At 52.1% G+C, this 27068-nt stretch overlaps 1 protein-coding gene across 1 annotated transcript in view; it reads right to left on the bottom strand.

The window, feature by feature from the left end:
- Positions 1-18566, bottom strand: part of ATOH8 (atonal bHLH transcription factor 8) — a 67675-nt gene extending 49109 nt beyond the window's left edge. The window contains exon 1 of the mRNA XM_085642611.1: positions 17083-18566. Within this exon, the coding sequence (XP_085498737.1) occupies positions 17083-17745 (663 nt within the window). The 5' untranslated portion in view covers positions 17746-18566. The remainder of the gene's footprint in view (positions 1-17082) is intronic.
- Positions 18567-27068: the final 8502 nt, after the last annotated feature.

The raw sequence follows: 27068 nt of genomic DNA, 5'->3' as shown, positions 1-27068 counted from the left end.
CATCAGGAAAAAAGCTGGTGACACACATGATTAGTTGTGCCCATTGTTAGCTTACCTGGCCCTGATGAGACAATCCCTCTAAAGGCAAAAGCAATGGGTCCCCACACAAAGCCGGGCTGTAAAAATAACCAAATAAATAAATGGTGAAGTTCCCGGGTGCTGGAGCTGCTGAGCTCATAGGTTCAGGAAGGTCAATAAATTAGTACATCCACTTACGCGTTAAAGCGCGGGCTACTTCCTCCACACCTACCCCTCCATTGCGTTCACCGGTAATGAGGTGCCGGCACTGGTTGTTAAAGTAATGGAGAAAGGTATGGGTGGTTTATTCCATTTCCGGCCACGCCTCCGGAATTCTGACTCTAAGCGCATACGCTATAGCAGAGACAGATCCAGTGTAGGTAAAATGCGGGATTCTCGGAGATTTACATGGCCGGATCGGCCCTCGGATAAATGACATACAGCGCATGCGTAGCGGCCGAGACAGGTGCGCAGGTGCACAGCACGGGAGAACTACTCCCCAGTTCATGCGCGCAACCTGTCATATCGCTGCTAAAGGCATTGTTCCTCAAACACCTCCCATTACATCGCGACAACCGTTATACTATTAAAGGGGCTAGTGAGAAGGAGGTGTGAACTCCAAATATTAATGAAAAGGAACACGCATTAGGGCAATGATAATAACCGCAAGAAACACAAGGGAGCTGCATATGAATCTTAATCGTCATAAGTGAGTCAAGAGGGAGTGTACAAACTACTCCTAATGTCATAGTAATGGGTACTCGTGAGTCTGAGAAAGGAAAAGATACGCAAAGATAGTAAGGTCCCTCGGCTGAACCGCCGTACAATATATATTAAACAAAAAGAGGGGGGGACCCAGGAGCCACTAAAGGTCCAGTGTCCATGCTCCTGATACATGTATTTATAACCCAACGAAGGACACTGTTCCTACAGTAGGATGCAATAAGTCACCCATACTTAAGGGTGCAAAAAGTCACCCGTGCATTTTACAAGAAAAATTGTGAGCAAGAAAACAAAAACAAAACAAAAGAACCTTAGGTATGAAGGGCCCATAAGTGAGGGGAAAAAAAACGTTTTTGTCCTCTGATGCCCTCACACACCCCAAGGGGTGTCATGCTTCATCATCGGGCAGTTGCTCCTCGTAGGGCCGGCGCTGCAATTCCCTACGGGTCCCCCGAAGGGTCGCTTTGTCGGAGATCTTTTTAGGACTGCCGGATGGTGCATGCGGGTGTGTGGGGAGTGGGTTCAAAAAGAGGGTAAATCAACGGAGAATTGTGCGTGCAAAATAATCAATGAATTAAAAAGGGTCAACATGCAGCGACAGTGTAACTGTTGTACCCTTCGCAGTCCGAAAACCGCTCAATAAAAAACAATGCCCCAAAGGCTCACTATGCCTGGGTGTCATAGGTCATAGGTCGACATGTTTCGCGCTACTTTTGCCCAACCAGGGTCATTTGCGCTTCTTCAGGACCATAAAACGATTCAGTGAAGTGCACGTGAACAGTGTAAATAAGATAAAAATACCCTCTATCTCAATCAGGGCGGAACAGCAACTTATATACCCACAGTATGGCAACAGCTGTATGATGGATGCCGCTCATGATTAATACCTAGGAAAGAAAAACAAAAAATAAAAATAAACCGAACATATGGACTTCAGTACAACTTGATGCCTCATAATGTGCCACAGCTGTGTGCACATAAGTTCTAGTTAAATAAAAAGAGAATAGCAGACACACGAGACACCCATCACCGAAACAGAATCCCATATTTATGTGGCGTCCAAGGTTCTAACATATTGCCAAATAAAGGTCCCATCAGGAAAAAAGCTGGTGACACACATGATTAGTTGTGCCCATTGTTAGCTTACCTGGCCCTGAAGAGACAATCCCTCTAAAGGCAAAAGCAATGGGTCCCCACACAAAGCCGGGCTGTAAAAATAACCAAATAAATAAATGGTGAAGTTCCCGGGTGCTGGAGCTGCTGAGCTCATAGGTTCAGGAAGGTCAATAAATTAGTACATCCACTTACGCGTTAAAGCGCGGGCTACTTCCTCCACACCTACCCCTCCATTGCGTTCACCGGTAATGAGGTGCCGGCACTGGTTGTTAAAGTAATGGAGAAAGGTATGGGTGGTTTATTCCATTTCCGGCCACGCCTCCGGAATTCTGACTCTAAGCGCATACGCTATAGCAGAGACAGATCCAGTGTAGGTAAAATGCGGGATTCTCGGAGATTTACATGGCCGGATCGGCCCTCGGATAAATGACATACAGCGCATGCGTAGCGGCCGAGACAGGTGCGCAGGTGCACAGCACGGGAGAACTACTCCCCAGTTCATGCGCGCAACCTGTCATATCGCTGCTAAAGGCATTGTTCCTCAATTACCTCCCCTTACATCGCGACAACCGTTATACTATTAAAGGGGCTAGTGAGAAGGAGGTGTGAACTCCAAATATTAATGAAAAGGAACACGCATTAGGGCAATGATAATAACCGCAAGAAACACAAGGGAGCTGCATATGAATCTTAATCGTCATAAGTGAGTCAAGAGGGAGTGTACAAACTACTCCTAATGTCATAGTAATGGGTACTCGTGTGTCTGAGAAAGGAAAAGATACGCAAAGATAGTAAGGTCCCTCGGCTGAACCGCCGTACAATATATATTAAACAAAAAGAGGGGGGGACCCAGGAGCCACTAAAGGTCCAGTGTCCATGCTCCTGATACATGTATTTATAACCCAACGAAGGACACTGTTCCTACAGTAGGATGCAATAAGTCACCCATACTTAAGGGTGCAAAAAGTCACCCGTGCATTTTACAAGAAAAATTGTGAGCAAGAAAACAAAAACAAAACAAAAGAACCTTAGGTATGAAGGCACAGATCCCTGCTGTTGGGACATTTTTGAGATAATTCCCGAATTCAGACCTTTTCCCGGTACATATTCTGTCGGCGAATGTGCTCACGGAAGCTCCTGTTGTAATTTTGCTGCTCTTTTATCGCATTACCTGCGGATCCCTGCTCGAGGAGAAACCCCCGTTTGCAGCCCTGTTGGAGGCGTGTGGCAGAAACACGTTGAAACTTTATACAGCCAGCACGGTGAAGCAGCTGGTCTGCGAACACATGAATCTCTTTGCTCGCCAATGTTGGCTACCACTCAGGCACGCAACACCCATTGGACTCAAAGGGCTTCAGCCCACCCCCGTCGTGTGTGGCAGCCGGGGCTGAGACAGCTTCCCGGGCAGACACACAGCCGCACTCGAGCACTTCACAGGTCTTTAACCCCTTCGCCGCGGCAGGAATTCCGCCGCGGCGCTGGGGGGGTTTGGGGGCAGTTGCGGTGCCGCTGTGCTCGTGACGGAACCACTCCGTCACGAGTCATGGGTGAGCTGTGCTCATGACGGAGTGGCTCCGTCACGTCTCCGCCCACTGCGCTAATCGCCCGCACAGGCGGGGAATTAGCGCCGCGTGGGCAGAGCGGCCGCCAACGGCCGCAGCATGACGGAACCACTCCGTCATGAGGACACGGCACCCGTGGCTCATGATGGAGTGGTTCTGTCATGAGCACGGAAAGGGTTAAAAGACCATTTGCATGTTAATGAGGCCTTGCTGTTGTTTTACCCCTTCTAAGAGCCCCTGCAGCTCCAGTCTGCCTATTGCTTAAAGATTCAGCCCCCACCCCGACATTTTTTCTTAGCCCCCCTCGAAATTTGGCTCTAGTTGCGCCTCTGCTACCACTAGCCTTGCTTCAGTCCCCTCTCTCCACAAATATTTGTGCTTCTCGTTCATCATATGAATCAGACAGAGAGGAGATAAGAAGCAGGCCGACAGAAGGCGTGTCCAGGGGCGTAACACAGACCCCCGCAGTCCCCGCTGTGCGGGGGTGGTGGGGTCCCTCAGCACTGCACTCCGGCTGCAGAGCTCCTGATTGAGCCAGGAGGGGGGCCCTCCACGGGCCTTGCAGAGAGGCCCCCTTCAAGCCAGTGGGTGTGTCCCTGTTTCTGAACATGCATCCCACACGACCTCCAAAATTCCCCAAGCAGAGTGATGAGACGCACTGCCTTAGTTAGGTTCAGCGACAGGTGTCTCACTACGTCAGAGCGGGGGATTCCCTCAAAGCTGACATCCAATAGAGACAATAACACAGTTGTCTTTACCGAGACCTTTATAAGGAACAGTCTTTACGCTTAGCAGCTTAGAATGGGGAGAGGATGTGGCCTAAGGGCTAGAGTGGCGACCTCGGAGGTGGGTGAACCGCGTTCCAATCTCGGCAGGGACGCTCAACATCCTGTGAACAAAAAATTGATGTGTCCATCTGTACCGCAGCTGGTGCTCATGCAAAGCATTCTGATGCCATAGGGTCTCGTTCGAGCTATATAAAAAAAAATATATATATATACATATATGAATATATATATTCCTTTGGTGAGTTTGCTAAAGTTGCTGAATTTCATTCTTCGTGAACTGTGTGAAGGGTCCTGGTCGTCTTCACCCGAGCTGATGGTGTTTTCACATTGTGAGATAATTCTATGCACAATGGCAAATGTCTGTAGAAATGTCCACTGCAGGTTTAACTTTGGCAGCGAATTTTGTATTCATAACTGCACTGAACCGAAGAACAACACCCAGGAGGGTATGTACAAGAAAATGTTGGAGCACAGTGTGATGCCAAATTTGGCAACGTTGCGCTCTGACATTTTCAAAATGCGGGGTTGTGCTGTATTTATAGAAATACAGCACACCCCTGCATTTCCCATAGCGCTGGTGCTAAAAAAAGCTTCCTAGGGCCAGGGCAGGCACCCTTGCGCCGTGTTGCAAGGGTGCCTGTGCTGCAGGGGCGCTTGTTTATGTGCAGGAAGGTTTCCTTCCTGCACATAATCTTTAAAGGTGATTTACTGTTTCTATGTGTACTGCAAAATGCAGCACGCATTGAAAAAGCAAAATACCAGCAGAAATGTATGATTTAAACCCAGACGAAGAGTAAGAAATGCAGCAGAAGGGGAATCAAGGTGGAAAAAATTCAACAAAACAGTGACAAGGGGGAAAAAACAGGGATGACAAAGAATCTGCAAGAGCAAGATAAAGGCAGGTGGAGGAGGAAGGAGGCATGAGGTGGAATCAAGATATTTCCCAACCCAGACATTCTGCAGTGGCACAGGTGAACTTCCGAGAAAAGCGTTGCCACAAGCACTAATTCTTTTACAAATAAAGCAGTCAGTAAGGGCATGCGTGAATACGATGTCTTCTAGGATAACCTCAAAGATTTCACCACAAACAAATTGAGGAAAGTGAATATTTAAAGTTTTGTTGGTTTATTAAAATTAAAAAATAATAACGTTTGTTTAATAACATTAATACTTGATAATGTTTAGCTTTGTGTAAAAAAATTGGTTTATTAAAATTGTTGGTTGGTAAAATGAAAAACGTATTAGGGAATAATATGCGAATAGGACCCCTAAATTTCGACTACCGAGGGGCCTCCACAGGGTTTAACCTGGCACTGCTTTTATGAAGTTGCAAGGTACACCAAAAACCCCTTCCCAATTCTAAACCAAGTGCAAAACGGGTTAAATTGTCCTGAAACAAAGGAAGGATTTCCAAACTCTAAAAAGTCACAAAGTAGCTGTGTCTGCAGGAAATGACCCCACTGTTGACTGGATGTTGCTACAGGAACACAACAGCAGGGCCTTGGCCTCTGAACACAGGCACGATAGCCCCTTCTTCATCAACAATGGCTGCCTTGTAGGTTTACAGCCGAGTCTGATACGTCGTGCACACATTGTAATGATATTACTGGCCATATCGCAATCCACAGATATCTCTGCGAGCCAATCCTGCTGGAGCATTCGGCCGAGCTTGTTTATAAACGAGTAAGAAGAAAGCTGGTTCCTGATTGGTCAAATTGTCTGCAACTGCGAGTTCATCCTACAGGAGAAGTGCAGTTACTACTGAGACTTTCTTCAACCACAAAATGTGACGTGCTGCTGTTTCCTCTGCAGCTTCTGAGGCGCTGCACCCCAGTTTCTGTTGTGGGGTGCTCTGCGTTTGCTGAGGCTACGCTCCCCTAGTGCCTGTTGTTAGGTACTTTGCTGTCACTAAGTCTTTAAACCCTTAGTTTCTGCTGTTGAGTACTCTGCTGTCACTTGGGCTCTGGTCCATTATTGTCTGCTGTTAGGCACTTTGCTGTCACTGAGGCTTGTAGCCTTAGTTTCTGCTGTTAATTGCTCTGTTGTTGCAGAGGCTCAGGCCCCTTACAGTCTGTTAGATACTTTGCTGTCACTGAGTCTTTGAACCCTTAGTTTCTGCTGTTGAGTACTCTGCTGTCACTGCAGTTATTGCCCATTACTGTCTGCTGTTAGGTACTTTGCTGTTACTGAGGCTTGTAGTCTTAGTCCCTGCTGTTAAGTACTCTGCTGTTGCAGAGGCACAGGCCTCTTAGTGTCTGTTGGATACTTTGCTGTCACTGAGGCTCCACTCCCTTAATTTCTGCTGTTGAGTACTCTGCTGTCGCTATGGCCCTGGTCTCTTTTTTATACTGTTGGGTATTTTTCTGTCACTGAGACTTTGCTTCCCGCACTGTTGACTATTCTGCTGTCATTGGGGTTGTGCTTGCTGAGGTTCTACTGTTGGGTAACTTTTGTCACTAAGGCTCTGCTATTGCGTGCTTTGCTGTCAGAGATCCTGTGACCTGCTAGCATCTGCTATTGGGTACTCTGCTTTCACTGAGAACCTGCTTCCTTAACTTCTGCTGTTGAATACTCTACTGTCACTGTCACTGAAACCATGGCCCCTTAATGCCTGCAGTTGAAATCTGTTCTAACTAAGGTTGTACTACGTTAGTGCCTGCTTTTGAGCACCCTGCTGTTTCTAAGGCTCTGGTCCCTTAGTTTCTGCTACTGTATACCGTGCTCTCACTGAGGCTCTGCTTCCTATGCTGCTGACTATTCTGCAGGGGCCCAGTTAGCTAAATGTTTCTACTGGGTTATTTATCTGCTGTCACTGAGGCTCCAATAATTTCAGTTGTTGATTGCTCTGCTGTCTTTACGGATCTGCTCCCTTACTTTCAGCCGTTGGGTTCTTTACTGTCACTGAGGCTGTGCGCTCTCTCTTTCTGCTGTTACAAAGGATCTACTCTTTTAGCTTGCACTGTTGAGTACTCTGCTGTCAAAGCCAACCTGCTCCTTATGCTGAGTATTCCGCTGTCACTGAGGTTCTGCTTGCTAAGGTTCTGCTGTTGGGTTCTTTGATGTTACCAAGGCTCTGCTTCTTCATTTATGCTGTTGGGTTATCTGCTGTCATTAATGCTGTTTCCCCTTAGGTTTGCCATGGAGTACTCTGCTGTCACAGAGGACTTGTTTCCTTCATTCCCGCTGCTGAGCCTCTGCTGCCGCTGGGGCTCTGTTCCGTTGGTTCTGATATTGATAACCTTGCTGTCACTGAGACTCTTGATCCCTTAGTTTTTGATGTTGGTTTCCTTGCTGTCACTCAGGCTCTTCTCTGTTAGATTCTGCTGCTGAGTACCCAGTTCACTTAGCGTCTGCTATTAAACACTCTGCTGTCCATGAAGCTCTGCTCTCTTAGTATTTACTGTTGAGTAATTTGGTGTCACTGAGGATCTGTTCCCATAGTTTCTGCTGCTGTGTTCTGTGCTTCCACTGAGGCTGTGTTCCCTCAGCTTCTGTTGCTAAGTACTCTGCTGAGACTGAGGCTCTTTACACTTAGTGTTAGGAATAAGCTGTTCCTCAGACTCTGTTCCCTTAGTGTTTTCCATTTAGTAGTCTACTGTCACTGAGGATCTTCTCTCTTAACGTTTCTTGTTGGTTTCTCTGCTGTCCATGTGGCTATTCGCTCTAAATATCTGCTGTTGTATATCCTGAGGTCACTGAGCACGGGCTCCCTTTGTTTCTGCTGGTTAGTCCTCAGCTGTCACTAAGCTCTGTTCCCTATGCTGTTGAGTATTCCTTTGTCACTGAGTCTAGGCTTGCTGAGGTTCGGCTGTAGGGTTCTCTGCTGTTGCTGAGGCTTCGCTCCCCCTATATTCTGATATTTACTTCTCTGCTGTCACTGAGACTTTGTTCCCTTAGTGCCTGCTGTTTAGAACTCTGCTGTCACTACGACTTTGCTCTTTTCGTTTATGCTGTGGATTACTCTGCTGTCACTGACTTGCCATGTGCTGTACAGTATTCGGCTATCACTGAGGCACAGCTCACTAAGGTTCAGTTGTTGGGGTTTCTTCTGTCAAAGAGACTCTTCTGCCTTAGATTCTGATCTTGGATTCTCTGCTGTCACTGAGACTTTGCACCCTTAGTATCTGCTTCTGAGTATTCTGCTGTCACTGAGGTTTTATTCTCTTAGTTTCTGCTTTTGGATTTTCTGCTGTCACTGAGACTCCGTCATCTAAATGTCTGCTGTGGAGTCCAAGCTGTCACTGAAGCTGTGCTGTTTTAGGTTTGGCTGTTGGGTTTTCTGCTGTCGCTAAGGCTCTGTTCCTTAAGTGTCTGCTGCTGGGTACTCAGCCATTACTGAAGTTTGCACCCTTGGTTGATGCTGTTGGGTTCTCTTCTATCACAGATGCTGTTCTGCCTTAGGTTCTGATATTGGATTCTCTGCTGTCACTGAGGCTCTGCTCCCTTAGTTTGTGCTGTCTGGTATTGTAATCCCACACTGAAGTTCTATCTCCTTAGATGGTGCTCTTCACTAACATCTAGAACACATGTTGGCAGATATTCCATGATTGCATTGGTCACTGACACTTGAACAAATTACAATACAATATTGTGTGCAATGTATATATACCTTATTATATGCAAGGCCCCTGGAAGCATGCCTTTCCTGCGCAAATATTGTTTTGCCGCATTTGCCACATAATCCATCATCTGCTGCATATCCTGCAGATTTTAACAAAAAAAATTGTTCCTAGCTCAAAAAGGATCAAAATTTACTAAAAACGTGGCACTATTCACAGTGGTTGGCTGATCATCTTTTCATTGCATATTGCTGTATTTGGGTATGAAACTGGTACTAACATGGTGAAATGTGTATTCAGTATCTGTTAAGATGAGCAAACATAACAAAACAATGAAGAAATACTATCACAAAACGTGCCGCATTATGCCACATAATTTGTCTTTTCTTGCTGCATAATTTAGTGAACCCTGCCGCATAATGTGATCAGGTGTTTGTTAAGCGCGACTACTCACCCGTAAGGGTCTCAAGGCGCTGAGGCGTGGGGGGGAGGAGGGGTTCGCAGGTTCTAGTCCATCAAGGAGGGGGTCTGTCGAAGAGCCAGGTTTTGAGGTTTCTTGCGAAGATGGGGAGAGATGTTATCTGTCTGAGGTGGAGCGGAAGGTAGTTCCAGGCTGTGGCCGCACGGAAGGAGAAGCCTCCTGATCTGGTCTTTCTGGTGCAGGGGACCACAGCGTAGGAGAGCTGGGCTGATCGTCGGGTCCTTTGGGGTGCGTGAAATTTGGGTCGGCTATTCAAGTATGCTGGTCCAGTGTCGTGGAGGGCCTTGTGAGCGTGGGTTAGCATATTGAAGGTGACTCTAGCTTCGATGGGAAGCCAGTGGAATGTGCGCATATGATGGGAGATGTGGCAGTGTCTTGGCAGGACCAGTCTTGCGTGGCATTTTGGATGTTCTGTAGCTTGCTGGTGAGGTTTTTGTTTATTCCGGCATAGAGTGCATTGCCGTAGTTGAGCCTGCTGGTGACCAGGGCGTGAGTGACGGTCTTTCTGTGTTCGAGGGGGATCCATTTGAGGGTCTTACGAAGAAGGCGGAGGGTGTGGAATCAGGAGGACGAGACAGAGTTGATCTGGCGGTCCATTTTGAGCTCTGAATCCAGGATGATTCTCAGGTTGCGTGCTAGGTCTGTGGGGGTGGGCGGGCTTCCGAGGGCGGGGGGCCACCAGGAGTAGTTCCAGGCATCTGAGTTTGGGCCCATGATGAGTACTTCCGTTTTGTTGGTGTTTAGTTGTAAGCAGCTGTTTTTCATCCATTTGGCGACAGCTTCAATGCCTTCTCAAAAGTTGTGTCTGGCGGTGTTGGGTTCGTTCGATAGGGAGAGGATGAGTTGGGTGTCGTCCGTAGGTTGTGACGATGGGGGCGAGCGGAGCCATGTAAACATTGAAGAGCGTAGGGCTGAGGGAGGACCCCTGGGGGACTCCGCAGGTGGTAGGTGTAGGGTCCGAGAGGAAAGGGGGAGTTTGACCTGCTGTGTTCTGCCAGAGAGGAAGGAGAGGATCCAGTCGAGGGCCTTGTCTTGGATCCCTGCATCATGGAGTCTGCTTATTAGGGTGCAGTGAGAGACTGTGTCAAACGCTGCTGCGAGGTCGAGGAGGATGAGGGCTGCTGTTTCTCCTTTGTCCAGTAAGGTACAGATGTCGTTTGTTGCGGCGAGGAGGGCGGTTTCCGTACTGTGGTTTTTTCTGAAGCCGGATTGGGAGGAGTCGAGGATGTTGTGCTCTTCGATGAATGTGGCGAGTTGGCTATTGATGGCTTTCTCGATGACTTTCGCTTGTAACAGGAGCAGGGAGATGGGTCTGTAGTTTTTTAGGTCGGTGGGGTCCGCCGAGGGTTACTTCAGGAGGAGGTTGATCTCAGCGTGTTTCCAGTCATCAGAGAATGAGGCGGTTGCCAGTTAGTGGTTGATGGTGTGGCAGAGCATGGGTGCGATGGTGTCGGCGGCTCTATTGAAAATGTGGTGGGGGCAGGGGTCCGTGGGGGCCCCGGAGTGGATTGTCTTCATCGTCTTCAGTGTGTCTTCGGTGGTGAGGGCTGTCCAGTTGTCGATCGCTGGCTTTGGGGTGTCAGGGGTGGTTGGTGAGGGTTCAGTGTGTTGGTTGTCTTTGTCGAAGTTGTCGTAGGTACTCTTGATTTTGTGGTGGAAAAAGGTGCTGAGTTTGTCGCAGAGGTCTTGTGAGGGAGTGATGTCGGTGGACTCGCTGGTGGGTGGGGTGAACTCCTTGATGATGTTGAAGAGTTCTTTGCTGTTGTGTGCATGAGTGGAGATTCTGTCTTCAATTGCTTTTTTTTTCCTGATGAGTTGGTGGTGGGCGTTGGTGGCGGCTCTGAAGTTGTGGGCTTCTGTGGATTTGGTGTTCCTCCAGGCCTTTTCGAGGCGGCGGCAAGTGCGTCTGGACTCTCGAAGTTCGGTGGTGAACCATCTAGCTTTCTTGGCATGGGTGTTGTTTTTTTTTGAGGGGGGCTATGGTGTTGGCGCTGTCGGGGATCCATCTGAGCATGGTTCGGGCTGCGGTGTTGGCGTCATCGTTTTCCGCGATGGTTGGGGTGGAGTTGCTGAGTGATGAGGTTAGCTGGTCATCGGTGATTCTGGTCCAGTTTCTTCTTGGGAGCAGGTGCTGGTGTCTGTGGATGGTGGATGTTCTGAAGGTGACGTAGACGCATCGATGGTCAGCTCATGGGAGTTCGGTGGTGTGGCTGAAGGTGATGGAGTTTCCTGTTGTGAAGAGGGGGTCGGGGGTGTGTCCTGCTGAGTGCATGGGTTCGGTCACGATCTGGCAAAGTCCAATGTTGTGGAAGTTGTCCAGGAGTGATGTCGTGCTGGGGTCCAGTTGGTTGTCGAGGTGGAAGTTGAGGTCTCCCAGTAGGGTGTAATTGGTGGACGCGATGGCATGCGGGGATATGATGTCCGTGAAGGAGTTGGTGAAAAGTCTGCGGGGTCCAGGGGGTCGGTAGATGAGAGTTCCTCGGAGGGTGAGGTAGGGCTGGCCAGTATCTTTAAGTGAAGGTGTTCCATCAGGTCTGTGGGCTCGTCAGCGAGTGTGCTCAGGCGGAGGGTGGGTTTGTGGATGATGGTGATTCCTCCTCCCCGGCGGGTGGGTGGGTCCTTCCTGGAGATCCTTGGGGAATGGTAGTGGCGATGTCTGGTCCCGAGGTGGTGTTGGTCCAGCTTTAGGTAAAGAATGCTATATCCGGGGTAGTGCTGTCGAGGAGGTCCCAGATTTCAGTGGCGTGTTTGTGGAGGGATCAGACGTTGAGGAGGATGCATTGCAGAGTCTTCGGTTCGGTTGTGTTCTTGCAGGCGGATTGCACTGGGTCAGTGGTTTTGGCGGTGCTGCAGGTGTGCCGGCAGCTGTGACAGCTAAAGGGTCCGTGGGTGTCGGCTGGTGATGCTAGCTCGCAGTTGTTGTTGCGGCCTGGGTTGAGAGCGTGGAGTGCCGCTGGGTCGTAGCGTTGGCGGTGCAGAGATCCAGGGTTCCTGGCACTGGTCACAGTCGGGTCGCAGACGGGCGCAGAGGAGCTTGCCTTTGGCGCCTCGGCGGTGTGGCCGCACAGTGGCCGCGCATTGGCCGCCTTTAAGTAGGGGTCTGGGAGGGATGGACAGCTGGGAGGCGGGGAGGGGAGCTGAATTGGGCCGGTCGCACTGGTCGTGCTGGGGGAGGGGCCGCGGGGGCAGCAGCGGCAGGTAAAAACGGGCTGAAAAAGGCAAAAGGAAAAAGACAAAAAGAGAGAGAAAGGTGCAAATAAGGCAGCAAAAGTGCAAGAAAGAGTGGAGGAATGACACAGAGGACACAGAAGAGTGAAAGGGGGAGATTGAAATGAGGGGAAAATTACAGAAAAAGTGCAAGAATGAGTGGAGGAAAGACACAGAGAACACAGGAGACTGAAAGGGGGAGATTGAGATGAGGGTAAGACATGGGTGAAAAACGGAGGAAAGACACAGAAGGAGAGTGAAGGGGGAGCTTGAAATGAGGGAAAAACAACAGAAAATGGAGGAAAGACCCAGAAGGAGAGTGAAGGGGGGAGATAAAAGTGAGGGAAAAAACTAGTGAAAAAGGAGAGAAAAAGCGGAGCAGGAGAATGGAGACAAAGGTCCACTGGACCACCAGGGATGAGGCACAGGTGAAACCTGCGGGTGGAGGAGGGCCTCAAACGCCAACACTCGAGAGTGCAGAGGCTTGTGGGAAGGCCTCACTTAATGGTGGAGCTGCGAGGGAGGGGGAGCAATTTCACTGACAATGAGTCTGGTCTTGCTCCTCGCCTGCTACATAATGATTATGAGAGCATATTCTGAATACGGGTGAAACTAAATCTGAGGTAACTCGTCCAGTATCCTCCTTAACATCTGCCTAAAACAGCTGCGCTGTAGTATTAATTCCTAAATTACTCATCAGTCAAGAAAGAGCTCAGGGCCTCGCAGGGGTCATGGAAAGCGCCCTATAAATACAAACACGATGCAGTAGGAAACAGTACCACACAGCATAGCAGCTTCTCTGGCGAGGGACACACCGCTCACTGAAAAACGTCTCTTCCTAATGGCCTCACATGCTTTTCTTGGTAGCTCAGTTGTCCTTGTTCAGACCAAAGTAAAACCCCTCTTACTTACACCACAGTTCAGCAGTTTACTTTCTAATGTTATCTCCATGCATTGGCTTCTTTAATTGAAGGTTCAGAGTGGTTCACTTTGCAGTGTGAGTATCAAACTCCACACACTCGTTCACTGGCTCGCTATCCCACATATCTTCACTCATACACTCACTCGTTATTCTTCACTCACACTGACTAAACTAATGAACCCACTCCTTTAACCACTTACGTAATCACACTCTCTCACTATCATTGCCTGGCTTATATTCGCCCTAGTATAATCCTCCACTTGCTCGCTGCGGTATGAGTTTGCTTTTGTCCTGAGAGCCTGATGCTCATGGATGCTTACTGTGGTTTGCTGTGGCTCCTTGTGCCACTGTCTCTCGAAAACGGATGCTTGCTGTGGTCTAGTTTTTGCTGTGATTCGGTGTTTGCATGACATGTGGATGTTCGCTGCTGTATGAGTTTGCTGTGGTTCTGTGAGCCTGATGCTCAGAAATGCTTGCTGTGGTTTGCTATGGCTCCTTGTGTCGCTGCATGACATGTGGATGTTCGCTGCTGTATGTGTTTGCTGTGGTTCTGAGCCTGATGCTCAGGAATGCTTGCTGTGGTTTGCTGTGCCCCCCTGTGTCGCTGCATGACATGTGGATGTTCGCTGCTGTATGAGTTTGCTGTGGTTCTGAGCCTGATGCTCAGGAATACTTGCTGTGGTTTGCTGTGCCCCCCTGTATCGCTGCATGACATGTGGATGTTCGCTGCGGTAAGAGTTTGCTGTGCTTCTGTGAGCCTGATGCTCAGGAATGCTTGCTGTGGTTTGCTATGGCTCCTTGTGCCACTGTCTCTCGTGAACGGATGCTTGCTGTGGTCTAGTTTTTGCTGTGGTTCGGTGTTTGTATGACATGTGGATGTTCGCTGCTGTATGAGTTTGCTGTGGTTCTGAGCCTGATGCTCAGGAATGCTTGCTGTGGTTTGCTGTGCCCCCCTGTGTCGCTGCATGACATGTGGATGTTCGCTGCTGTATGAGTTTGCTGTGGTTCTGAGCCTGATGCTCAGGAATACTTGCTGTGGTTTGCTGTCCGGCCCTGTATCGCTGCATGACATGTGGATGTTCGCTGCTGTATGAGTTTGCTGTGGTTCTGAGCCTGATGCTCAGGCATGCTTGCTGTGGTTTGCTGTGCCCCGCTGTGTCGCTGCATGACATGTGGAGGTTCGCTGCTGTATTAGTTTTCTGTGGTTCTGAGCCTGATGCTTGGAATGCTTGCTGTGGTTTGTTGTGCCCCCTTGTGTCGCTGCATGACATGTGGATGCTCGCTGCGGTATGAGTTTTCTGTGGTTCTGAGCCTGATGCTTGGAATGCTTGCTGTGGTTTGTTGTGCCCCCTTGTGTCGCTGCATGACATGTGGATGTTCGCTGCTGTATGAGTTTGCTGTGGTTCTGTGAGCCTGATGCTAAGGAATGCTTGCTGTGGTTTGCTGTGCCCCCCTGTGTCGCTGCATGACATGTGGATGTTCGCTGCGGTAAGAGTTTGCTGTGGTTCTGAGCCTGATGCTCAGGAATGCTTGCTGTGGTTTGCTGTGCCCCCTTGTGTCGCTGCATGACATGTGGATGTTCGCTGCAGTAAGAGTTTGCTGTGGTTCTGTGAGCCTGATGCTCATGGATGCTTGCTGTGGTTTGCTGTGGCTCCTTGTGCCACTGTCTCTCGTAAACGGATGCTTGCTGTGGTCTAGTTTTTGCTGTGGTTCGGTGTTTGCATGACATGTGGATGTTCGCTGCTGCATGAGTTTGCTGTGGTTCTGAGCCTGATGCTCAGGAATGCTTGCTGTGGTTTGCTGTGTCCCCTTGTGTCGCTCCATGACATGCGGATGCTCGCTGCGGTATGAGTTTGCTGTGGTTCTGAGCCTGATGCTCAGGAATGCTTGCTGTGGTTTGCTGTGCGCCCCTGTGTCGCTGCATAACATGTGGATGTTCGCTGCTGTATGAGTTTGCTGTGGTTCTGTGAGCCTGATGCTCAGGAATGCTTGCTGTGGTTTGCTGTGCCCTCCTGTGTCGCTGCATGACATGTGGATGTTCGCTGCTGTATGAGTTTGCTGCGGTTCTGAGCCTGATGCTCAGGAATGCTTTCTGTGGTTTGCTGTGCCCCCCTGTCGCTGCATGACATGTGGATGCTCGCTGCGGTGTGAGTTTGCTGTGGTTCTGAGCCTCAATGCTCAGGAATGCTTGCTGTGGTTTGCTGTGCCCCCCTGTGTCGCTGCATGACATGAGGATGTTCGCTGCTGTATGAGTTTGCTGTGGTTCTGAGCCTGATGCTCAGGCATGCTTGCTGTGGTTTGCTGTGCCCCCCTGTGTCGCTGCATGACATGTGGATGTTCGCTGCTGTATGAGTTTTCTGTGGTTCTGAGCTTGATGCTTGGAATGCTTGCTGTGGTTTGCTGTGCCCCCCTGTGTCGCTGCATAACATGTGGATGTTCGCTGCTGTATGAGTTTGCTGTGGTTCTGTGAGCCTGATGCTCAGGAATGCTTGCTGTGGTTTGTTGTGCCCCCTTGTGTCGCTGCATGACATGTGGATGCTCGCTGCGGTATGAGTTTTCTGTGGTTCTGAGCCTGATGCTCAGGAATGCTTGCTGTGGTTTGTTGTGCCCCCTTGTGTCGCTGCATGACATGTGGATGCTCGCTGCGGTATGAGTTTGCTGTGGCTATGTCATTATTACTTAGGGATGTTCTCTGTAGTCTGGAGTTGCTTGTGGCTGTTTTTATTATCACTAAGAGATTTTCGCTGTGGAATGGAGTTAACTGTCGTTCTGTGACCCTGTCGCTCGGGACTGCTCGCTGCGGAGTTACCTGTCGTTCTGTGACCCTGTCGCTCGGGGATGCTCGCTGTGGGACCATGGCACAGGGGTGCTCGCTGTTTTCTGGAGCTCGCTGTGTGTATACGCGCCTGTGCACGCTGTGACTAGAGTTTGCTGTGGTTTGAAGCGAGCTGTGCGTCGCTGTGTGTTACACTCAGGGGTGCTCTCTGGTGCTCCATGGCTCACGCCCATGTCACAGGGATGCTCCCTATGTGTACCTATGTTCGTTGTGATCTGGAGTCTGCTGTGGTTTTGTGTGCCCGTCACTCAGGGGTGGTCGCTGTGGTATGAAGCATGTTGTGGGGCGCTGTGTGTTACACTCAGGGGTGCTCTTTGTGGGGCTCCATGTCACAGGGATGCTCCCTATGTGTACCTATGTTCGCTGCGGTCTGGAGTCTGCTGTGGTTCTGTGTGCCCGTCACTCAGGGGTGGTCGCTGTGGTATGAAGCATGTTGTGGGTTGCTGTGTGTTACACTCAGGGGTGCTCTTTGTGGGGCTCCATGTCACAGGGATGCTCGCTATGTGTACCTATGTTCGTTGTGATCTGGAGTCTGCTGTGGTTTTGTGTGCCCGTCACTCAGGGGTGGTCGCTGTGGTATGAAGCATGTTGTGGGTTGCTGTGTGTTACACTCAGGGGTGCTCTTTGTGGGGCTCCATGTCACAGGGATGCTTGCGCTATGTGTACCTATGTTCGTTGTGATCTGGAGTCTGCTGTGGTTCTGTGTGTCCATCACTGAGGGATGCTCAGTGTGGTTTGAAGTTTGCTGTGGGTCGCTGTGTGTTACACTCAAGGGTGCTCTCTGTGGGTCCGTGTATTACTCAGACATGTTTTACGGTTAGCACATCCCCAACCCCTCGTCTGCTTCCGCAAGTGTCTTTGGTTCTCTACCTGCTTCCGTAGCGCCTCGAAGGCGGCACTGATGGTGTGCACCCTGGTCCTCTCCCGGGCATTGGCCAGCAGCCGCCGGGTCTGCTGTATGGCCCGCACCTCGCTGGGGGGGCCTGCGGCGGTGTCCCCTCCTCCTCTCCGTGGGGAGATGCTGCTGCTGGAGTCCGGGCTGGGAGGGCTGTACATGACCTGGTGCTGATGCTGCGCGTGGGATGAAGGCGCGTAGGAACCCTCCAGGGGCCGCTGGGGACAGAAGACGATGCGGGACTGGAGCGCCTGCTGCTGCTCCGCGAACCCCCGGGGCTCGAAGCCAGGCAGTGCCGCGGGGTTGAGGAAAGGCTCCCTCCTCTGTGTAGGCAAGCAGCCGGCAGGACGAGAGGGGATTCCGGCTGCCGACGAGAAAGCCCCGTTCCTCAGGTCCAGCGCGGCCGAGGCAGCATCAGTCCTGGCGCTGTCAGCCAGCACCCTGAGCTGGGGAGCGTCCTCGTCGGAGGTGGAGGGTCTCTCGGAGGGTGGGCCACACTTGAGGGTCGCCCTGCACCGCTTCAAGCCGTGCATCTGCTTCATCGCCTCCTTATTCTTGCGCTTGAGTTTCTTGAAGCCGTTCACCTCCTTGACGAGGCTGCCCCACGCCGCGTCCTCCATCACCTGCAGGTTCCGCATGCTGCCGGCTCCCCAGAGAGGTGCCGCGGGAGCCCCTTCCTCGTCCTGCTGCAGAAGCTGAGGCCGGTGCGTCCCAGTCCCCGAGTAGTCAGTCAGCGTCCACTGCACTCCGGTCAAAACTACAGCAGCTTGTGCGGAGAGGCGCCCAGAAGCCCCTTCTGCGCCTTTGGCAGCTATACCAGAGAGAGGTGCAGGGGCCCTCGTCCTCGCCCTGTTTTGGAGCAGGGACTCAATTTTGTACTCCGCACCTCCCGTGCACCCTGAGGAATTGTGTTACTGCCCCGGAGGAGTGTCCAGGACAGGAGCCCTGTCTGTGGGACACTGTGTCTCTGCCCTCTGAACAACTAGCGTCCCCTACAGCCCCGACCGGACTGTGGCAGCCCCTTGGAGGGGTGTTGAGGAGGAAGCACCCCCTACCCCGTCCTATAGTTCTGTGCCACCACCACTCCCTGAGCAGTCAGTGGTTCCGACCGGAGCGTGGTAGGATCCAGGAGAGGCAGGACCCCCTCCCCGTCCTCTGGTGGAGTAGGACAGTCCCCTGTGTCACCACTGCGCTTTGCGCACTCAGGGACCCGGGTGGACCGCGGCAGTATCCAGGACAGGCAGGACCCCTCCCCCGTCCTCTGGTGGAGTGGGACAGTGCTCTGTGCCACCACCAGGGTCCCGGGTGGAGTGCGGCGGTATCTAGGAGAGGCAGGACCCCCTCCCCGTCCTCTGGTGGAGTGGGACAGTGCTCCGTGCCGCCACCGCCACGCTTTGCGCAGTCAGTGGTCCCAGTGGCAGCGCCTCAGGAGAGGTGTGTTTCAGGTCCGTCCTCCAGTGCAGCCGTCCAAGAGCTTGGACCCAGCCCCGCGCCTCCCTCCCACCCACACCCCCTGCGCAGTCAGAGTGTCATCCGCGACCGGCTGCGCCGCGGCAGCCTCGCTGGTGCCGGCACACTGAGCCCCATCTGTGTTTGTTTAGCCTCGGCTTACACAGAAGCCCCGGTTAGTGAGATCAGTGACTGGCCGCCGGTGACAGGGGAGCCGCCTCACACAGCCAGGAGGCCGCGCGCATGAGGCGCTCCAGAGGAACAGGAAGCGCTCTTTACTCCCAAAACAGCTGCTCTGCCAGGCGCCTTTGTTCCATTCTCACTCGAACAATCTGTTTCCTTTAAAGAGACGTATTTATGTGGGTGGCTCGTTTTAAAGGCGTTCAAAGAAGGAAGCCTTTCTTGAACACAAACTGTGATGCAACTTCAGGGGCGCCGCTTTTATCTCAGTTTTCTCTCCAATAACCCTTTCCACTTTCACACTTTTATTTTGGAAAGAGTATGATGCTGAATAGTATTAGAAAGAGAGTCATACTTCACATTGGTGAGGAAAGTTCAGTATTGTTGCCCGTCCCATAGTGCTATATTGTAATTGTTTTTAGAATGCGCTTCCCGGACCCTTCGGATGGCCTGAAGCACTTTTCTGGGTTGTCCGATAGCCAAAAAAGAAAGCACATCAACACCTCATCAGGGGTAGCAAGCGCTATACAAATGCAAACCTTTTTACCTCTTCTACCCTTTCGCTATCCTTCTCAATCCAAACAACTGACTAACATATCCACTACTCAAATTACTTTCATTTTTTACTATACTAATTCACCACTAATCCTTTTATGAGTTCTGGAGTAGCGTGCTACTCGCCAAAAAAGGGTTTTGACACCTCGTCAGAGGTAGTAAGCGCTATATAAATGCAATCACAATACAATACAATTCTTCATATAGATCATTATGGCCCTAGTGATGTCACAAAGTGCTCCGATTTTCGTCGAGTTCCTAGGTGCCATTTGTAGTGTGTGGTTGAAAGGGTGTTGTTTATGGACAAGACTGTACGGGGTATGTTGCATGCGGTGCGTGATGTTTGCAAGCATTGTGGGCACACGGCGCACTGACGCAGAGCACAAGCGTACGTGTGAGATGAACATGCATGGACTGACGCTACTCTGGGTGGTCAGTATCATGCATTGAATGGCATCAGGAGTATTACATGGAGCCTATCCAGGAGTGAAAGCCGAGCAGCCCATTAGAGGTACTGCTGAGCCATCAAGGAGCATTAAATTGAGTCTACCAAGAACCAACAGATGAAAAATTCACTGTGGCACTGTTAAAGCACCACAGACTATTACGCAGGATTTACCCAGGAGGGAACAGGTCTGCAACCCATTGGAGGCTCTGTTAAAACACTTGGGAGTATTAGGAGAGTGAAAAATGCTCACTCCCTTGGAGGCTCTCTAAAACCACCAAAGGCGCTGTTAAACCACTAGGGAGTATTATTGAGGTAGAAAAATGCTCACTCCCTTGGAGGCACTCTTAAACCACCACAGCGCTGTTAAACCACTAAGGAGTATTATTGAGGGTGAAAAAACGCTCACTCCCTTGGAGGCACTGTTAATCCACCAAAGGCGCTGTTGAACTACTAGGGAGTATTATGGAGGGTGAAAAACGCTCACTCCCTTGGAGGCACTTTTAGATCACCAATATGTGCTGTAAAACCACTACAGATTATTATGGAGGGTGAAAAACGATCACTCCCTTGGAGGCACTGTTAAACCACCAAAGGCGCTGTTAAACCACTAGGGAGTATTATGGAGGGTGAAAGACGCTCACTTTGTTGGAGGCACTCTTAAACCACAAAAGGCGCTAAAACCACTAGGGAATATTATGGAGGATGAAAAATGCTCACTCCCTTGGAGGCCCTCCTAAACCACCACAGGCACTGCTAAACCACTAGAGAGTATTATGGATGATGACAAATGCTCACTCCCTTGGAGGCACTTTTAGATCACCAAAGGCACAGTTAAACCACTAGGGAGTATTATGGAGGGTGAAAAACGCTCACTCCTTTGGAGGTAATCTTACACCACCAAAGGTGCTTATAAACCACTAGTTAGTATTATGGATGGTGAAAAACGCTCACTCCCTTGGAGGCACTCTTACACCACCAAGGGTGCTGTTAAACCACTAGGGAGTATTATTGAGGGGGAAAAATGCTCACTCCCTTGAAAGCACTCTTAAACCATCAAAAGCGCTTCTAAACCACTAGGGCTATTATGGAGGGTGAAAAACGCATACTCACCTTGGAGACACTCAAACTCCCCAGGAGAACAGTTCAGCCTGAACTGTCAGGCCTGGTTCTCCCTGGAACAGAAACAAGCATCCTGGGGCTGGTATTGGGGTATCACCCCTCATCAGCCAGGTTAGCTTGAATCCAATGGCGTAGTGAGCACGGGACCCACAGAATGGTGTGGGGTGCAAACAAACGATGGATTTAACCCAGATCTGTGACTGGGGGTGAATGATTGATTAATTTAACATTCTATCCCTCCTCTGTTCTTTGTACATTTGTCGCCGTAAGTGGGAAGGGTATGCCCAGAGGTGGGTCCCATGCTCACTACGCCACCAGATACAAGCTAGCCTTGCTGTTGAGGGGTGTTACCCCGAAACTGCTCCCAGGATGATTGTTTCTGGTCCAGGGAAGACCAGGCCTGGCAGTTTGGGCTGAACTGTTCCCATGTTGAACAGGGTCAAGACTGATTTGCATATGGCTGGGTCTAAACTGGAATGGTGTGGCATTAAAAAAAACAATGGGTTTAACTCAGATCTGTGACTGGGGGTGAATGTTTGATTAATTCAGCATTCCGTCCATCCTCTGTTCTTTTTGCATGTGTCACCCTAAGTGCGAAGGGTATGCCCAGACGTGGGTCCTGTGCTCGCTACGCCACTACATTCAAGCTAGCATGGCTGATGAGGGGTGTTACTCCGAAACCGGTCCCAGGATGCTTGTTTCTGGTCCAGGGAAGACCTGGCCTGGCAGTTCGGGCTGGACTGTTCCTATGTGGAACAGGGTCAAGACTGAATTGCATATGGCTGGGTCTAAACTGGAATAGTGTGATGTGCATAAAAAACGATGGATTTAACCCAGATCTGTGACTGGGGATGAATGTTTGATTAATTCAGCATTCCTTCATTCATCCGTTCTTTTAGCATTTGTCGCTCTAGGTAAGAAGGGTATGCTTAGACGTGGGTCATGTGCTCGCTACGCCACCAGATTCAAGCTAGCCTGGCTGATGAGTCATGTTACCCTGTAACCGGTCCCAAGATGTTTGTTTCTGGTCCAGGGAAGACCTGGCTTGGCAGTTCAGGGCTGGACTGTTCCCATGTGGAACAGGGTCAAGACTGACTTGCATATGGCTGGGTCTCAACTGGACTAGTGTGACATGCAAAAAAAAGAATACATTTAACCAGTCGCAGCTGGCATGGCTTGCGGGTAGGGGGCGGGTGCGGGGGGTCGTGCAGGGAGTGGGGGGGGTCACACGGGGAAGGCAGGGGTCAATCGGGGTGGGGGTCATGGAGGAGATAGTGCAGGTGTTATAATAATAAATAAAAAAATTAAAACTTACCTTGAGGCCGGGTCCCGCATTTTCTCAGCTCCTGCTCTCCTGCCTCCCAACAGGAACAGGAAGCATGCAGCCAGGCTCCCTCCCCTAAGCCAATCACAACGCAATTGGTGCCAGGGTCTTATGTGGTGGGCATGTTTTCCATGCAGACCGCAGCCTGCATGGAGAATAGAAAAGTGTGCATGACTGGTTTGGGCGGCCTAAGAGGGCCGACCAAACAGTTTTTGCGTACTCAGGAGTGGGCACACCACCACTGCCCTGCTTGGAGAGCAGAGCAGCTCCGTCTACCCCGCCGTCTGGCCCACAACGCAAACATAAAATCGTAATAACTAAAAGTTATTGCCATTTTATGTTTTTGCTTCTCGCACTGCAAGAAAGCAGTGGGGTGATGCTCCTCCGCCATAGCGAAGGAGCCGTCCCTGGATTTAACCCAGTTCTGTGACTGGTGGTTTGGTTAATTCAGCATTCCGTCCATCATCTTTTCTTTTTGCATTTGTCGCCCTAAGAGGGAAGGGTATGCCCAGACATGGATCCTGTGCATGCTACGCCACTAGATTCAAGCTAGCCTGGCTGATGAGGGGCGTTACCCTGAAATCTGTACCAAGAAGTTTGTTTTTGGTCCGGGGAAAAGGTGATCTGGTAGTTTTGGCTGGGCTGTTCCCATATGGAGCAGGGTCAAGACTGATTTGCATATGGCTGGGTCTAAACTGGTATGGTGTGGCGTGCAAAAAATGATGGATTTAACCCTGATCTGTGACTGGGGGTGATTTTTTGATTAATTTAGCATTCCATCTGTCATCTGTTCTTTTTGCAGGTAGAATCTGGAGGCATAGCGAGCACGGGACCGACGTCTGGGCATACCCTTACCACTTAGAGCGACAAATGCAAATAGAACCAATGATGGACGGAATGTTGAACAAATCAAACATTCATCCCACGTCACAGATCTGGGTGAAATCCATATTTTTTTGCACGGCTCTTGTTGGAGGGAGGACCACCGGGGGGTCAGGGGGGCCACCCCGGGGCACCTTCCTACCGCAAAGTTATAGCCGAGCGCCGCTGAGAAGCCTCCTAGGAGAGGTCTTTCTCCTATGATCGTACTAGGCCCAGTAACACCACCACACAGGACTCCGTATCAGTTGCTTATCTAGGTACTTTATCAATAGTAGTATATTCAAAATATTTACAGGGGGATCGAGAGATCCAGAAAGAGTCTCAATGTCTTTGTAGGGACAGGGTAGCGGGACAGTCTTAGTACCAGCCTGGTACGGGAAAGCTCTGCGCCAGACCTTGAGTTAGGCCGAAGGTGGCTCTGGGGATCGGAGCGGCAGGTGCTGGTCTCAAAGCAGCTCGGACGTGGAGAGCCGCGACGGTGTCTGCAGGGCTCGGGTGGTAGTTCCGCTTGGGTCGAGCCGCGACACAGTCAGCAGGGCTCCGGTGGTAGGTCCGCTTCGGTCGAGCCGCGACGAGGTCAGCTGGGCTCTGATGGTAAATTCAACAAGGTTGGGCCGCGACAGCGTCAGCAGGGCCCCAAAGGTTCGTGAAGGTCTTTAAGCACGGTGGAGCCGCGACGTAGTCAGCAGGGCTCAGAGCGTGGTTCCAGGATGAGTCTTTCTCCGTAGGGTCAGCCGCGATCCGATCAGCAGGGCTCTTGACTCCGGGATACAACTGCTGTCCTGTTGCAGAGTCGCCCCAGATATAGGTCTGGAGCCCTTTGATGTCCGGACCCTTGCGCCCGGGGGGGGCGGAGAGGCCGGGTCGGGAGTGGCCAGACGCTCAGCAGGAGAGGCGCCAGGCCCAGGAGAACTGTGGGGCGATCGCACCTAGGTGTGGGAGGACGGTTGGGGGTCCCATCGATACTGCCCTCCGCCGGGAGTGGGGAAGTGTTCACGTGGTACCCCCTGGCCAGTTGTTGGTGCCTTGATGTCGGGGCTTGCTGGGGGCCGAGGCCGGGTTGAGCGGGGTCACGTAGGCTGGTGCGCAGAGTCACGTACAATCCAAAATGGAGGAGCCCCGAGGTGCAGGGGACCTCGTGCGGCTTGGCGAGGGGGAACAGGACCACGCCACGAGGCCGGCTCCAACAAGCGTCCCCCCCAGCTGAAGGCAGGGAGAGTCACCCATCTCCTTGGGGGTTCTCCTCGCCGAGGCGGAAGAATCTGGATAGGCCGTCGGCATTGGTGTGGTCGTTGCCGGGCCGGTGCTCTACGGTGAAGTCCATCCCTTGCAGCGAGATGGACCATCGCAACAATTTGGGGTTCTCGCCCCGCATCTGCATTAGCCACCGCAGGGGCCGGTGGTCAGTCTGGACTCGTAAGTGGGTGCCGAAAAGGTAGGGCCGGAGCTTTTTGAGAGCCCATACCACGGCCAAGGCCTCCCGCTCGATGGTGCTCCACCTCTGTTCTCGGGGCAGCAGTCGGCGGCTGATGAAGGCCACAGGTCTGTCGAGGCCCTCGGTGTCCATCTGGGAGAGGACCGCCCCAACCCCGTACTCCGAGGCATCTGTCTGAACCACGAATTCCTTGCCGTAGTCAGGGGCCTGTAGTACAGGGGCAGCGCACATTGCCGCCTTGAGGGTTTCAAACGCGGTCTGACAGCGGGGTGTCCAGTGCACCGTTTTGGGCTGCTTTTTGGAAGTGAGTTCCGTGAGGGGGCCCACAATACTTGCATAATCTTTGATAAATCGCCGGTAGTAACCTGTGATGGCATCGACCTTCAACTGGAGGGGCGCCACCTGGCCACTCCCAACCTGATGGCCCAGATAGGTCACTGATCCTTGACCGATCTGGCACTTGCTGGCCTTAATCGTGAGCCCGGCCCTTTGGAGAGCGGCCAGGACTTCTCTGAGGTGTCCTAGGTGCGCGGCCCAGTGGTTGCTGAAGACTGCAATGTCGTCTAAGTAGGCCGCGCTGAAGGCTTCTAGTCCGGCCAGGACCTTGTTCACCAGTCTCTGGAAGGTCGCTGGCGCGTTCTTCATACCGAAGGGCATCACCCGAAAGTGGTAGTGCCCATCGGGGGTGGAGAAGGCGGATCGTTCCTGGGCGCCGGGGGTGAGCCTGATCTGTCAGTACCCAGCGGTGAGATCAAAAGTGCTTAGGTAGCGGGCGGCCCCTAAGCGGTCGATCAGTTTGTCTGCCCGTGGCAGGGGGTGAGCATCGGTCTTGGTGACTGCGTTTAGGCCCCTGTAGTCCACACAAAATCTGAGTTCCGGGGGGGGTGCCGGGGGCGGCGGCCTTCGGCACCAAGACCACAGGGCTGGCCCACGGGCTGTCGGATGGCTCGATGACTCCGAGGGCGAGCATCTTGGAGACCTCCGTTTGTATGCAGGCTCGGACCCGGTCGGGCACTCTGTAGGCGCGGTGTCGCACAGGGGGGCTGTCCCCGGTATCCACGTCGTGGACGCACCAGGGGGTCACCCCGGGCGTGAGAGAGAAGAGGGCAGCGAAGGGTTGCAGCAGCTGCCGGCAGTCATGGCGCTGTTCTGGGGTCAGGGTGGTGGAGAGTTTGATGCCCTCCATGGAGCCGTCTTGGTCCGAGGACCCCAGGGGGTTGGGTAGGGGCTCGGAGTCGCTTTTGCCCCCATCGTCGGTAGCCAGCAGCAGGCTTAGTTCGGTTCGGGCAAAGTGGGGCTTGAGCCGGTTGGCGTGTAGGACCCGGAGGGGGTTCCTTGGGGACTCCATGTCGACCAAGTAGGTGACGGGGCTCTTCTTCTCAACCACCTTGAAGGGCCCGGTCCATTTGTCCTGAAGGGCGCAGGGGTCCACGGGCGACATGACCCAGACTTGCTGGCCCGGCTCGAACTCGATGGTCGAGGCATTTTCGTCATACCAGCGTTTCATGTCTTCTTGGCTGGCTTCGAGGTTGGCTTTTGCCAGGGCCCGGAACTTCCGAGTCTGGGTCAAGAGGTACCTGTAGACGTCGGGGGGGGCATCTTGGGCGCTCGCCTCCCAGCCCTCTTTGACCAGGCTGAGGGGCCCTCGGACGGGGTGCCCGTACAACAGTTCGGAGGGGCTGAAGCCCAGGGATTTCTGTGGAACCTCTCGATAGGCGAACAGGAGGCATGGCAGCAGGACGTCCCATCTCCTCCTCAGGGGCTCTTCCAGGCCCTTGATCATTCCTTTCAAGGTTCTGTTGAACCGCTCGACCAGTCCGTTCCCCTGGGGGTGGTAAGGGGTGGTGAACTTGTAGGTGACCCCACATTGTTGCCAGAGGGATCTCATGTATTTCGAGATGAAGTTCGTACCCCTGTCGCTCACCACTTCTCGGGGGAACCCCACCCTGGAGAAGATGCCCATCAGGGCCCGGCCCACCACTGGAGCTGTCACAGTTCGGAGGGGGATGGCCTCTGGGTATCGGGTGGCGTGGTCGACCAGTACCAGGATGAAGCGGTGGCCCAGGGCGGTTCGGGGGTCGAGGGGCCCCACGATGTCGATCCCTACCCGTTCGAACGGGGTGTGGACGGCTGGAAATGGTTGGATGGGGGCCTTGACTCGACCCCCAGTCTTCCCGCTGGCTTGGCAGGTCTGGCAGGACCGGCAGTGGTGGTCCACGTCTCTCCGCATTCGGGGCCAATAAAAATGGGTCACCAAGCGGCTGTAGGTCTTGTCTCGCCCGAGGTGTCCGGCGAGGGGCACGTCATGCGCCAGGTTCAGGAGGAACTCTCGGAATCGGAGGGGAACCACCAACACAAGGCCGGCTCCTAGTTCGGCGACTTTCTGTTCGCTATATAACAAGTCATTGTCCCAATAGATCCAGTGGGTTCCCGTGGGGTCCCCCGTGGCCTGGGCGGCCGCTTGCTGTCGGGCCCCCTCGAGGGACGGGCAGGCCTTCTGTTCTTGTTGGAACTGTTCGCGGGTGGGGCCCCCGTCGTGGCGCCACTGGGCCAGCTCGGGGATCTCGCT

The sequence above is a fragment of the Triturus cristatus genome, chromosome 2_2 (genome assembly GCF_964204655.1).
Source record: "Triturus cristatus chromosome 2_2, aTriCri1.1, whole genome shotgun sequence".
In the NCBI taxonomy this organism is placed as follows: domain Eukaryota; kingdom Metazoa; phylum Chordata; class Amphibia; order Caudata; family Salamandridae; genus Triturus; species Triturus cristatus.
The sequence above is the reverse complement of the archived record's forward strand: the minus strand, read 5'-3'. Positions and strand labels throughout refer to the sequence as shown.